At 30.0% G+C, this 15,442-nt stretch overlaps 2 protein-coding genes across 3 annotated transcripts in view; one reads left to right on the top strand and one right to left on the bottom strand.

Annotated features, from left to right (window-relative positions):
• The window catches only part of LOC101504060 (uncharacterized), a 16,519-nt gene extending 9,748 nt beyond the window's left edge, over positions 1-6,771 (top strand). The window contains exons 16-20 of the mRNA XM_004498491.4: positions 1-27; positions 2,731-2,803; positions 2,881-3,075; positions 5,398-5,491; positions 5,668-6,771. Coding sequence (XP_004498548.1) covers positions 1-27; positions 2,731-2,803; positions 2,881-3,075; positions 5,398-5,491; positions 5,668-6,530 — 1,252 coding nt within the window. The 3' untranslated portion in view covers positions 6,531-6,771. The remainder of the gene's footprint in view (positions 28-2,730; positions 2,804-2,880; positions 3,076-5,397; positions 5,492-5,667) is intronic.
• Positions 6,772-8,510: 1,739 nt separating this feature from the next.
• Positions 8,511-15,442, bottom strand: part of LOC101504372 (basic leucine zipper 9) — a 7,873-nt gene continuing 941 nt past the window's right edge. The window contains exons 3-8 of one of the 2 annotated variants that reach the window (XM_073368068.1): positions 15,417-15,441; positions 13,731-13,860; positions 11,358-11,508; positions 11,015-11,090; positions 9,923-10,048; positions 8,511-8,914 (exon numbers count right to left, since the gene is read on the bottom strand). In XM_073368068.1, the coding sequence (XP_073224169.1) occupies positions 8,624-8,914; positions 9,923-10,048; positions 11,015-11,090; positions 11,358-11,508; positions 13,731-13,860; positions 15,417-15,441 (799 nt within the window). In that variant the 3' untranslated portion in view covers positions 8,511-8,623. The remainder of the gene's footprint in view (positions 8,915-9,922; positions 10,049-11,014; positions 11,091-11,357; positions 11,509-13,730; positions 13,861-15,416; position 15,442) is intronic. The other variant, XM_004498492.4, reaches the window with a different exon arrangement.

A 15,442-nucleotide genomic window follows, 5' to 3' on the forward strand; every position in this document is an offset into this window, starting at 1 on the left:
AATGATACATTGGCTGGTCGACATTGGGTATGTTGTAAACTATCAAGTTTGACTGCCCCTTGATTTTTTCTGCAACTTCTTGTTTATTTGAAAAATAAGGTTTTCATTCGCATTGAAATTAGTGTAAGTAGTGTGGCTGTGCTGAGTAACATGCTATTTAGTAGTAAACCTACGTATGTCTAATAATGCATGCCAAGATAGATATGTTTTGCCTGTAGTCTTTCTCTGATGTTTTCCTTCAAATGGTCTTCCACCTAGTTATCAATAATTAACTTCTAATACTGTGCATTTGCTTCATCCTTTAATGAAATGTTCCTCTGATAATGGCAGAATATGTTGCTTCATGTATGCTACGCCCATGTCAGTATTGTTGTCAGAGAATATGAAACGTAAGCAGGTGGTTTGGATGGGCAATGTCATTTAATATTACTCACTAGTACCTGATCACAATCTTCTTTAATAATGATAAAAGAAAATAGAAGAAATTAGTAAGTGTGGTGGATAAGGAATCCTCCATAGCATGAGACCAAAACACAAAAATCACAAAGAAAAGCAAGAAAATGTTGCAATGCCTTGCAGTGTCTCAGCATATCTGTTGGGAAATCCCTCAACAAGATCACATTCTCTTGAGCTTACACTACATAGAAGTCAAATGCCTAATCTTACTTAGCTCAAATTCCTAATCTTATAATTAGTCAAAATCTCTCAAAAAGACGTTCTCTTATCAGCTGTTTAAGTATATGAACATTTGGCTGCAACCAAAGGCATAAATTTGTAATGTTAATGTCGATCATACAGTGTTACCCAAATTTAGCCTCTTTAATTGTTCCCTGACAATTATTGTTTGACAATAACAGATGTCCAATGACCTAGGACTCACCCAACATTAAAAAAATAACAAAGAATTCCATAGAGAAAAAGCAGCAGATCAATGTTAGAAATTAGAAAGGATGTGTAACCGAGTTTGAGCAGGAAACACTCATAATACACCTATCAGGGTTAGATCATGTCTCTGGCCTATGTGGGACTAATTTTTCCTAATATATCTTGTCATGTTCAAGGTTGTTGAGCCTTATACATGGATAATAAAGGTGGCCCAATAACAGATCCAGGAGAGACTCGGCTACACTCATAGATTTGGAGATCCCACATTGACTAGACTAGTTATATTTCCGAGTTAGTGGTTATAGGTAGGCACTAACCCTCATCTCATGGCCCAAATTCTAAGAGTTGTTAAATATGGAAATCTGCTTGATAAAAACTCGAAATACCCTCAAAGGACAACCTGGTGCTATAGAGCTATTGCCAAAGCAGGATCGGGGGAAGGATGAGGTCAATTGCTGGGGCAGATCCAGTTTATGGGAAGGATCTGCACCAGCATACCCTGAACTTCGGAAAATTGCACCCATACCCCTATTTTTTTGCATTTTGATCACCCTGAGTTTTTTTTTGCACCTTAAGCCCAACACCCAAAATCTGCAAGTACTCATATTTTGCACCCCTGAGCCAGGTCCTGGATCCGCCATTGCAATTGCAGATCTTTGGAGTCTCAGCTTACATGTACAAGAGAGTGAGAGACTAATTCTATGACTCGATCATGTGATCTTCATCATAAGGCATCGACTTCAATTGTTATGCCAAGGCTCTCCTTATAAAAACCCTCAATGTTAATAAGAATTTACTAATAATATGCCAATTAATAATAAAATCTCTAATAGGAATATATGGGGTGTTTCTCAATGTGCACTTGAATTTATTCCCTTTCCATGATTGGTTCTCCCCAGTTATCTTGAGCTCGACAAGTGTTGTAGCAGCAGATTATTCTAAATGAAAGCTTGACAAATTGACCCGAGTGGTGGTCAAAGAAACAATTGTGTCGGCTTTGGACTAATAACATCCTCAAGAATAACAAAATCAATGTGAAAAATTCAAAACTACTTCATCTTTCAAAGCTTGGTATCCAACAGTTACATTATTGTAATATTGTAAAACATTGGGCCGACTATATTCTTATTTGTAATAATCTTTTAAACTGAAAGTAAACAAATTCAGTACTATTGTCATCCTTTACAGTTTGTGAATCTGAGGTTGCTCTTTAACCCCTTGCATTGTTCTTACATTTTTGTTTTAATTTACATTAAAGCTCCGTGGCATACTGGAATCATATGTTCCGTATATTTAATCCAGCCAATTGATCTAATTTGTCTCATTTATAAGGTAAATGGATAAAAATGGGATTAGAATAGTCAATTGCCTGTTTACATTCCTCACCATTCACATCCATATATGTGATAATATGTTGATTTTCCCTTCACAATTAACACAATGGTATGTTGACTTCAGTTAATGCACTGTGAAGTTGTGAAACAGCAAATCAAGACTTTTTTTTTATACATTAATTCATACTTTAATCTAATGCTGGAGTGTTATTCATGTGATTTCACTTATAATAAGTTTCCTCCAGATTGGTTGTCTACCTTTTTGTATGCTGAGTTATTTGAGAAACAAGAATTGATATACCACTGTATCTAATTGTTTAGCAGTGAATCTCAGACTTCTTGTGTTGTTGTTCAAAATGTTATCAAAGCAACCATATTGGTGCTAGCTTGGATAGATTCATGTCTGTTCTTTGTCATTAAAGTTAAAAAAATTACTTACACTACATGATGCCATATACTGTCTTGCATAATGATTTTAACCTGAAATAACTGTGTGCTTTTTATCTCGCAGAAAATTAAACCTTGAAAAGAATGTTGCAGATATTTGGCCATCGTTTGGATCAAATGGGAAAGAAGGCATTAAGGTCAAATACTGATATTTCCCCTAAACTAATGTGCTGAAGCTATTATTTTTAACAATGTTTTTAATCTTCTGTTTCAGGTTCATCACGTGCTTAACCATACATCTGGGTTGCACAATGCAATGGCAAACATGAATCAAGAAAATCCTCTAATCATGTTAGATTGGAATGAGTGTTTAAACCGCATTTGTACATCAGCGCCTGAGACTGAACCAGGAAAGGTGCAAAATTATCATTATTTGTCATTCGGCTGGTTGTGCGGTGGAATCATTGAGGTAAATGCTGAGATCTTATGTATCAAAAACATAATTCCTATGCAATAAATATTCATCAATTTCATGTTTTATCAGAATTTCTGAACTAATGAGGGGGACAAAGAATGATCATTTTATTATAAAAAAAGAGCTATTCATTTATTGTGTTGAATAAAAGAAAGAGTAATAGAATTTTTATATTGTTAGAATATTAGAAAATATCTTCTAATATAATATAATATAATATAATATAATATAATATAATATAATATAATATAATATAATATAATATAATATAATATAATATAATATAATATAATATAATATAATATAATATAATATAATATAATATAATATAATATAATATAATATAATATAATATAATATAATATAATATAATATAATATAATATAATATAATATAATATAATATAATATAATATAATATATAACATAACATAACATAATATATATTATATTATATTATATTATATTATATTATATTATATTATATTATATTATATTATATTATATTAACATAACATAACATAATATATATTATATTATATTATATTATATTATATTATATTATATTATATTATATTATATTATATTATATTATATTATATTATATTAGAGTATCTTGAATTATTCCTTATGATCAATTTATAATCATAGAGATATCTTAAAATATCTCTCATTATTATTATGATTTATTTCTGATTTAGGATTGAGTCTATGTTTCTCTATAAATAGAAATTAGTATTGAGTCTTTTGTAATCAAGTTAGCATAAAGCTATTGTCAATAATATTCAAATCCTTATTGTTTTCTCTCCTCCTTTTCTCTAAAATCCCACAACTTCAACATGGTAACTAGAGCTTATTTCGATCCTCTTTAAACAATCCCGCCTCTAATAGCCTCGAGCTTAGGTGCGTCTGTTCATTCCACGCACCGCCGCTAATAGCCTCGAGCTTAGGTGCGTCTGTTCGCCTTCTTGCACAATGTTTCGGTCGTCTAGATTGGGTTTTCCTTCCTGTTTCCAGATCTGCCCTTACTTTTCAATTTTGATCAATGAAAATATGTGTTATTATTCAAACAGCTGTTATCTCTCCTGTTTTAGACGCATTTTTTCACTCCGTTATCGACCATGGTTTCATTTCATTAGAGTCGCGTTGCTTCTTCTTGTCTGTTTGTCATGCAATTTAGTTCTTACTAATAGATTATAACTGTGACTTATATGATCACCAACGATCATTCTGGTGATGTCTCTTTTCCCATAGATGAATCATATTAGTGATGACTTCTTTTTCCATTGATGGTCATTCTGACAGTGTCTTTTATTTTCATGACTCACACTTTAGCATGACAATTTGTCCTAGATGCACTGGCTCCATCTTTTCCCCGGATACACTGACCCCATCTTTGTCCTATATGTACTGGCCTTGCCTTTCTCTCCTTGAAGCACACCTCTGCAATATGATTGGTTTGAAGTTTCCAAATGCAGTTTTTAGAAGAACGTACCTTGTTTTGTTCAATTGCTTGCCATGAATTTCTCTCAGGCCGATGATTATATCGGTTATCTGGCTAAGCTATATTTATAGCAATTCTCTCCGACTTCACCGACTTCACCTGCATCCCTGAGTTGCTTTTCCATCCTTTTTATTATTTTGCGGAGCAAAACATTATTTTCTTGTGACAAGCTAAAACTTAGTAAATTTTAACTTGATGGGGAGTGTTAGAATGTTAGAAAATATCTTCTAATATATATTATATTATATTAGAGTATCTTGAGTTATTCCCTATGATCAATTTATAATCATATTAAAATATCTCTCATTATTGTTATGATTTATTCCTGATTTAGGATTGAGTCTATGTTTCTCTATAAATAGAGATTAGTATTGAGTCTTTTGTAATCAAGTTAGCATAAAACTATTATCAATAATATTCAAACCCTTATTGTTTTCTCTCCTCCTTTTCTCTAAAATCCCACAACTTCAACATATATAAAAAAGGAAGAGTAATAAAATGATAAGTTTGAGATTTGTTTCTTTCTTGTAATGGTACAAAATGAATTATATGACAGTCGGTTGGGAGGTCCAAATTTGGACCTTGAACCTGTAGATTTGTGTGCTTATTATAGTGGCACGTCTCTCCAATCTGGTGTTGGCAATCGGCATAGAATTTTATTATTACTCGATTTTGATAAAAATAAGAATTTTGGCATGGTTGCAGTTAGTTTTACATTATTATTCTTCACAAAGTTGCCAAAAGCAATTGGTAGAAAAATATTCTACCGGTCGGATTTCTATCATGTTCTGATTATCTATTTGGATAAAACAGCATGCATCTGGAAAGAAATTTCAGGAGATCCTTGAAGAAGCAATAGTCCGTCCCCTCCAAATTGAAGGAGAACTATATATAGGAATCCCCCCAGGCAAGTTTTGTTGAATAACTTTTTTTTTTCCAGGGATGATAAGCAATTTATCTCTGATGTAACATAACATAAACTTACATTTGATTTTCTATATACCTTTAAGTAGCTGGAGTTGAAGATTTCCGATTCTAGTTTCTTTGTATAATCTAACCATGCTTCATGGCTTATATTTTTAGGGGTGGAATCACGTCTTGCAGCTCTGACCGCAGATACAGATGAGTTAAGCAAGCTCTCAGCTCTCAGTAACCGTCCTGACCTACCCACCACCTTCCAACCCCATCAAATAGCTCAACTTGCAACCGTTTTGCCTCCTCTTTTCAATACACTGAATGCTCGGCGTGCCATCATACCAGCGGCTAATGGACATTTATCTGCCCGGGCCCTAGCACGTTACTATGCAGCCCTAGCTGATGGTGGCAAGATACCACCGCCTCATTCTTCTACTTCTAAGCCAATACTTGGAAGTCATCCCCATATCCCCAAATTATCTTCTCCGAAACCCCCCAAAAAGCAGAAATGTATTGGAAGGACAGTAGCAACTTTACCTACGATTAATAAAAGTTATGAAAAAATCTCTAGTAAAGAAGATTTTGAGGTTACAGACGACATAAACACTAGCAGAGATAGTAGCAGTGGTGATGATATCGGTAGTAGCAATGTGGATAGTAATCCACAAACCCATGTTCCTGGTAAGCTCTATCGGAATCCTAGGATTGTAGATGAGTTCTTGGGTGCAGGAGAGTACGAGAATTTAACTTTACCAAGTGGAAGTTTTGGCCTCGGATTTAAGCGATTTAGTTCTAAGGATGGGTCATCCATTGCCTTTGGTCATTCGGGAATGGGTGGGTCTACAGGGTTTTGTGACGTTACTAACAGATTTTCTATTGCTGTGACACTGAACAAAATGTCGTTTGGAGGTGTCACTGGAAAAATTGTCCAACTTGTTTGTTCAGAGTTAAACATTCCTGTGCCTGACGATTTCTTAAGATATGCAGTTGAGCAAAGTGGAGGAAATCCAGGGAGGCCTATAATTAATTGAGGGTGGAAGGTTTTGTAATACAATCTTTCAAACATTATTTAATGTATAAATTTTAATTTTATCTATCATCATGATAATTTATATGTGCATTGGGGCTCTTGTATTCAAGAAACTAAGCAATGCAAGAACTAGCTTTGCTTCCTGATAATATTCGGAAAAATAATGTATGTAATTTTGTACACATGAATGTGAACTTTTGATAATCTAATTTATCATAACGAGTATTTTTATAAATTTTTAATCCATGTGCCTTTGTCTCATGCGAAATCTAGGATGAACGATCTTTGGAGGTGGTTCATTGCGTTGTGCCTTCCATAAAAGGTTAATGAAAACTGTAATTCAGTCGTGTATCCATTGCTAGTTGTGGAATTCTCGTGAATTACTGCTAATAGTGTTGAAAAGAGTTTGTTGTTAGCATTCTTTCATTGGCATTGTTGGTTATCTTGTGATCTACGTGGTGCCCTTATAGATTTCAACTTGTTGTCTCCTCTGTTTAGGAGATTCTTTTATCTCTTATTCTTTCTTCCTCGTTTCTTCTTTTGACAAGGATACTCTCATTAGCTTGTGGAACGCGTTCACTAAGAAATGGTGGAAATTGAGTGATTTGTGAAGTTTGTTTTCATTAATTTTAGAGTGGTAAAAAGATTGTGTTGTTGCATAATACATGTACATTAAATGACTAAATGACTGTGTTATGTGGGAAAAAAAAGCTCTCAAGTTCAAAGCATTGACAGCCGGACCAAAGATTGACTAAGTGTGTGTTTGGAACCACGTCCAAACGATGTCGAAATCACTCTCATTGTGAAAGCTACAATATGAGCGTACCTCTAATGCTGCCAAACACGGGTCAAAACACTCACGAAGAGTATACAATACTATAATGCGTCAACTTAGAGATATGAACTTGTCAAAAAAAAAAAAATAGAGATATGTGAGCCAATATAATAGAAGGCCTAAAATAAGAAGATGGTGATGAACCACCTCATTTTGGGTCTAGCACATGATATTAAAATAAAGTTGTTCATCTATTCCTCGTGTTTGTTTATCCGTTCTTAAATATACTACTGAAAGTTAGGATTCAGTAACATATTTTACACAATCGAAAATTAAAATCTAGTAAAAAACCGACAAAATAAGCAAACATAGGGAATACACTTCTAAAAGATTCCATGTTTTAGTGGTATGCACAAAAATTACGTTTTACTTAAAGTGTACTTTTCAAGGGTATCTGACGATGGAAAAGGGAACTCTCCAACCATCTAGTAGGCTATTCCAATGCAAACTTAGCATTGTAGTCCTTGATAGCATATTCTGACGATCGAAGCTATGTCCCCTACACATTCAATGTAGTAGGCCAACTATTGCTCTAGTAGATACTTAAGGCAAACCGAGGCAAATAAATGGGTCCACACACGAGTTTGTTTATGAAGAAACAACAAACTACAAAAAAGCATGCACATTGTTTCTTTAATTAGCTCTACCTATTACTTGTTGATTTGAACAAGTAGTAGCTTTGCAGATATCATGTTGCATTCCACCATATGATAGACTAAGGATATCATGAAACTTGAAAGGCCCATAATAGATTTCTTAATCTTATTTATTTAAAAATAAGACTCTTGACTATATAGGTGATCTTAAAGATGTCCAAATAAATAAGATGCAGAAGATCATATTATGTTTACACTTAGCGTGTCTTTAATTCTGTTGTGATAAAAATTGATTTAAAGTGTATATAATTATGAACTTGTTACTTTATATAATTCGACAATTACTTCCAAGTCTAACTGGCATTATGGCATAGTTTTGACAAAAACTTATTTACATTATTTCATTGATCAAGATCATTAATCAGCCTGGTCAACCTACTTCATGAAATCAGTCACCAATGAGTTCTATATACACCATCACTTTATTTTTAGTAACTAAGTTTAACAAATAATCAAGAGGAAGGATACTAAAGATGAACCATTTGACACATACACCAAGCAAGTATATATATTATAGTCTTTCATAGAAAATAGTATTTTCTATAACATAACATGCAAATCTAAAAATATAAAACAAGGGAGACACAACCATTAATCTAATAGTTAAGGCCATATACTAGTCAAAGAGCTAACAGCATCGCTATTGACTCCATTGTTGAAATCATTGCAAGTTATATCAAAATCTCCAAGTCCAATAGCTGAGTTATGTCCACTAACACCATATGAAGCAATATTTCCATGGATGGTTATGGTCGGCGAAACATGTTGCATGCAGCGGAGATTACTAGTGTTGATTTGTGGTGATGTGGTGTTCAATTGATTCTGATTTTGGAGAAGTTGGTTGTTAAATGTCGGTAAAGTGCCCCTAGATACCATATCCTCTGCTAACTTCACCTTAATTGCACACACAAAATATTTATTAGTAAGTCAATAGTACATGATTTATAAGGATTTGGATTGACCCGAGGGTAGACAATTATACACATTCATGCGGTCAACATGTTTGTGGAATTAAGTCCGAATCAAGTGGTCCATATTTCAATGCAGATTTTGATGATTTCCAAAAGTTGAAATGTTGAGTTTAAAATTTGGATAATTTGATGTCCATATAATAGTCATCGATGTACTCAGTACATGAATGTATGGATTGTCGACTACAGACAATCCAAATTCGATTAATGATTGAGCCAATACTAGTTGTATTATCCTTATGCAAATACTTACGACAAAATGAGTTTAAATCATGAAATGAAGGCGATGATCTCGACCATCACACAATTGGAATTTTGAATTATTGATGTGAGTTGTGTAATTTGGGTTGCACGACTTAGATTAACTGACTGAAATGACTTAATATTATGAAATTATTGTAGTATCCAAATCCGTTTAGGTATAAGCCAAATTTCCTTCTATAGGTTAAATCTAATTCCAAAGAATAGCTCTATTATGCATATATATTTTGTTTCATCCATAAGACTTGAAACCAAGCTTACTTGAACAAAAAGGCAATGATACTAGTTAACTTTTACTAACTTTTAGTTAGAAAACACAAACTCAAACCAGAAAACTCTGTTTTCCATCTAAGGGAATTCTTCTACTAAGTTCCTAATTCATTTTTTTCTTTAAAATGATTATAGTTTTTTCTTCTTTAGTTATTGACGATGAAGCATATATATATATCGACACACACTGAACATGATACTGACACACCGACACCGACAATAATTTAAAAAATAAATTAATTAAATATAATTAATGTGTTAGATATTGACATGTGTGGATCCTAAGACACGTCTTTAATAAAGAAAAAATCAGTATTACATAGTTACTAGTAGTCCAAAAATTCCTGGTGACTTTTCTGTCTCTAATACACATAGAATAACTTGTATATGATATATATACCTTAGCTCTCAAAGCTTCAACATCTGATTTTAACACTCGGTTATTAGTGTTAGCTTCACGAAATTGTTGGCTAGCATCTGTAAGCTGCTTAAATAGGCTTGCATTTTCCAACCTCAGCTGTTCAACCTAAAAAACAAAATATAAAATCTCTTAATTGAAAATTGAAAATTGAAATTGAATTGCTATATATACAAAAGATGAGTAATGGAAATTGAAAAACAATAAGATCTATGTAATGTAATAATGCATATAATCAAAATACCTATGAATTTTTTATTTAGGTGTTATTGCTCTGGAGTTCTTTCACTTAATTTGAAGTAACACTTCAATTATTTATTTTTTTTTCTTTTGATTTAGTCTTTTATTTAATTTTAAGTAACAATTTGATCACTTGTGTCTTAATATGTCAACAATGTTATCATTTTTTTATAAAAATTTAAAAAATTCATCAAAATTTTTAAACAAAACCCATAAAATTAATTATCATCTTCAATATAATGCAAATTTCATCAAATTTGTAACTCAAATTTTCAAATAAACTCATATTTTCATCTTTATTTGATGAATTTGATGTTGTTGGAGATGAAAATATAAGTTTATTTGAATATTTGAGTTATGCATTTGATGAATATATGAATTTGATGTTGTTGGAGATGAAAATATAAGTTTATTTGACTTTTATGAGTTTTATTTGAAGATTTTGATGAATTTTCTATGTTTTTGTAAAGAAAAGATAACATTGTTGACATTTTAAAATATAAATGATCAAATTGTTATTTAAAATTAAATAAAAGACTAAAGAAAAAAAAGATAAAGGACTAAAGTATTACTTAAAATTAAGTTAAGAGATTGCAGAAACAACTATGTCTTTTATTTATTAAGGGTCGGGTAATTAGGAGTCCAATCAAAAATAAGTAAAGCTATCAAGAATTGTTATTGTGAGAGTTTAAATTTGAATTCTCTTAAACGATTCGTAATTTATTCTTAAAGTTTATTAAATACTTGAGATCAACGGATGGATGAATCTATGTAATTTTACCTTTTTCCTCACATGTTATTAAAAGAAGAAAAGTAAATTATTCAATTAATTACCTGAACCTCCAGGTCTGTCAAATGGGCTTGTTTTCTTCTTCTAGACCTTCGGGCAGATTCGCGATTAGAAACTTTTCTGAAATCATGAAAATCATGTTATGTTGCATGGAAAAATCAAACTTTGAGTTGAGTGCATCAAATACTTAATAGAAAATGATTTTATTTTTTCAAACTAAGACTTTAGTTGCATCACCCTAATTGAGTAATTAGGCCAACTTTGAATTGATTATTATTATTATACAATGAAAACGAAGTTGAAATTAATGTTTGAGATGTATAAATAATAATAATAATAATAATAATAATAATAATAATAATAATAATAATAATAATATTAATATACCTTCTAAGGCGCTTCATATCAATGGGATTGGTGCTTTGTTCACAAGGACCAGCTTCATCATCTTCATCAGAAGGATCACGTGAGGAACCACTTGTAGTAATAACCCCTTTCGCTTGATTTGTTGGTTTATTAGCTGACACTGGGCTTGTTACTATACATTATTCCATCCAAAATAATTAAGCTCTATGATTTATGTAAACTAAATTATATGAGCAATTGATATATATAAACTTGTAATATATAAAGGGTAACCTTATGTCATATATATCTTATAAGACTGCTGCAATGGTGGGGGTAAGCAATCTTGTATTTGAAAAAGTTATTCTAAAACTTGACTATCTATCTATAATAATGTATTAAAATAAACTTTTAGATTTTATTACTGCACATTATTAAATAAGGTGTCACTTCATTTGATGAGACATATTTAATAGATATTCTTTTATACTATTTATTATTCTATACTTATAATTTATTTTAAGACACATTTTAATGATATTATTTTAGTATATAATATTCTATAGAATTATATAGGTGTCATGACTTATAAATTACAATACAATCAATAATAATTATTTGACATTCATTGTTTTCCATCATATTTGCAATGGTTCTTCTTATAATTTTAACTATCCAATTAATATATTAGCTTATCTTAAAGGTTTCTAAAAAAATATATACATGACTACAATTAGTGGAAATTATTATATAGAAAATGGTAGATGTGTTTAGGTCCTTAGACAACTCTTTCTATTGAAATATGTTTTATATGGATTGTGACAATTTTGTATTTGTTTGCATCTAATTTGTATTTCTTTGTATCCTCATTTTACATGCTTTAAAATTTTTTCTTTTCGATATGCAAAAAGTGATAATTTTTATATTTTGAGTTTACATCTTTGAATTTTAACTCTATTTATATGTTTTGATATGTTAGTGGTCAATTGTTGTTGTTGACACTTGGTCCAAATATATCAATGTTTTTATCTAAATTGTGTCTATATTTCATTACTGACTATATTATGTGTCATCAAATGTATTTGTTAAATATATATATTGAAACTTGAAATAAGTTTCTAACACCAATACGCGCTTCTTAAATTTTAGTGATAATAAATTATATAATATTAAATGATGACAACTGCACTATTTTTTCCACCTCATCTTTAGATATATAGAGTCAAATAGTGTAACACATAACTTTTTAAGATTCCTTAAATGAAGAATAATAAATATTTCATGTCTAAGAGATAGATCTATTCAACATTTTTAGTTTCTACAATTATTTAATTTTCCTCAAATTGAATATTACATAGTATTATTACAAAAAAAAAAATTAATAAAAAATAGCTCATTTTTAGTGAGATCTATAAAATATATAATTTATCCTACATCACTTATTAGATAACTAAAATTAATATTTAAACCAAATAGAGGGATATAACTTAGAATTAGGCCTATAATTCGTTATTGAAGTATAAAGTTATTTAGACTCAAATTATATTGTTTCTCATGCATTTTTCTATTTCTTCTTATTAAATCATCGTTGGTAAAAATTTAGAGGAAAATTTATATGTTCTTTGAAATATTGAATTTATTTTGTATGATTATATACTAAAATATATTTTTAACTTTTTTCAAATATTAAATTATTTTAGTACTATAAAAAAAAAGTTATCTCAAACACATTCTTTAAATATTTTTTGCATTTTATGAAATATGTTTCAATATACTAAAATAGTCTCATATTACTTAGAAATTGACGTTAAAGATAATTTATAAATAAAAATTACACTCTTTAACCCATCGAAATATTTTTTCTATAGATAAAATTGTAATACTTTACCTAAATCAATGTCAAATTATATGCATAATACTACATAATAGTTGACAAAATTATATATTTACCAATGAATAGCTTTTAATCTTGGTTATTAATAAGGCCTCAACCATCTTAATAAAACAAAATGACAATGATACTTTAGATTTTCTAGAGTCAAGAAATATAGTCCCTAACTTGAGATATCTTAATTAGATAACTTAAATTTTGAGTTTACACTTTTTGGATCTTTTAATAAAACTTTCAGCTTAAAAAAATCTTTAGCTCAAATCTTTTAATAAATTTTCAGCTTAAAAGAATCTTTTAATAAAACTTTAAATTTATACTTGTATAGTTTTTATTTTATGTTTTTTCTCTGATTTTTTATTGTTAATTAAATTTTTACTAGTAGTATATTCGTTTTAGAATTACATATAAATAAAAATATATATTCTTTATAAATTTTGACTAAATATAAAACAACTTTTTAAATATTTTTTTATATATTATTTTGGATGAAATATATATGTATTGATAGATGCGTAGAGTATTACCGGTAGCAGAAATGGATGATTGTGAATCAATAGTTGGAGTGATGGTGGAATGCTTGGAAGTGAGGTTTTGAGAGGATACAAAAGTACTATTTGTAGCTTCACCACAAGTCGAAAATGAAGTTACTGCATCCTGCAATTATGTATGAATGGCTTAATTAATAATATGTAACCTCTGTTCCTTCAAAAAAACAAAAAGTGTAATCTCTGTCTTTTTTTTCTTTCTAATTTTAACATCGGTTTTACCTATAATTTTTTAGCTTGCTTCTTTAACTATTTCCTTTCATTACACGTCAATTAAACTATATTTTTTTACTCAAACAATTATAAGCTAGATTTTAGATATTCTATATCTAAACTTCGGATTATTTGGCCATTTCTCCTAGAAACAAGAGGTTTTTGAAAAAAATCTATTAAGCTATTTTTATTTCCATTCTAAGGGTATAGATCAAAACATAGAAAGGATCCCCTATAAGTCCAAAAAAAATGTGATCCCCTAAATTAAGAAACATAGAAAAGATAAGCTATACAAGGAAGTAACAGAACTGTCCACCTGCCAAAAACTCTTCCACAAGGACCCACTAAGATTGTGGGCAATAATATTAGGACCACTTCATAAAAAGTAGAAATAGACTGATATAGTTTTTTAAGAGTATCTATATTGGCAAAGCACCTAATAGATACCGTGCATGGGAGAGAGAAAAAATAATATTACTATTGCATACTTCAGGTATTTTATTTAATACATTGGAGATGATTTATTTTCAATTTCAAGAAAAAATGCTTGAGAATTTGTTTATAGAAGTACAAGTGGTAATTTATTCTTATCCTATTTTATGCTTGGAAAACAAGCAATTTTTTCTAATACAGTATTTAATTTAGGGAAATAGATTAAAACCAGACCAATAAAAAGTAAAAAAATAAGAGAATGTTTTATTAAATAAATAATGGAGAAAATTATTGATTTACTTTGTTCATAATTTAGGAGAAATCGTGGATGATAAAATCGATCTTACTTGATTTTAGCTCGTATATGAAACTGAAAAGATTTAAAGATGAGAAAAATGTTATATTAAATACTAAAAGGGATAAATTTTTCTTTCACCCTATTAACCAAATAACATAAAAAGTTTTTCTTTATATCTCTCAACCAAACAGAAATTTCATTATATCATATTCATAGTCCCTTCACTCCCCTCATACATGCCAAATTTTAGCTGCCTCGTTGGTAACTCAAAATAATTTATATTTTCTCCATATTAGTTGCACAATTAATCGTTAAATCTAGATCACTGATGTGTAAATGCAATGGTGATCCAGTATTTCATTGTATAGTTTTCAAGCATAATTTTTCTTTTTAAAATGAAATACCAATTATTAAGTCATGAACATGTATAAGTGAATCTTAACTTTTTAATACATATTTAGTTTTATAATAAACCACTGTAATTTAAAAAAATTAAACATGGTAGTTTTGTGAATTTGAAAGCAAAACTAAACTTGTATTCTTAATTAAAGTAATAGGTCCATTGCTAGCTGTGTCCCAAACTAAAAGACAAAAAGTAAAAGAAAAAATGAAGTGCAGATCCTCATAAAGTAGTGCGTTCCCACGAGTTCTAAAGACAACATAATAATTTATCAATAAATAATAATAACAAAAAAAAAAAAGTATAGTGAACATCAGCATGCCTTTTCTTCATCACTAAACAAAATTC

Source organism: Cicer arietinum, chromosome 4, assembly GCF_000331145.2.
Source record: "Cicer arietinum cultivar CDC Frontier isolate Library 1 chromosome 4, Cicar.CDCFrontier_v2.0, whole genome shotgun sequence".
NCBI lineage: Eukaryota > Viridiplantae > Streptophyta > Magnoliopsida > Fabales > Fabaceae > Cicer > Cicer arietinum.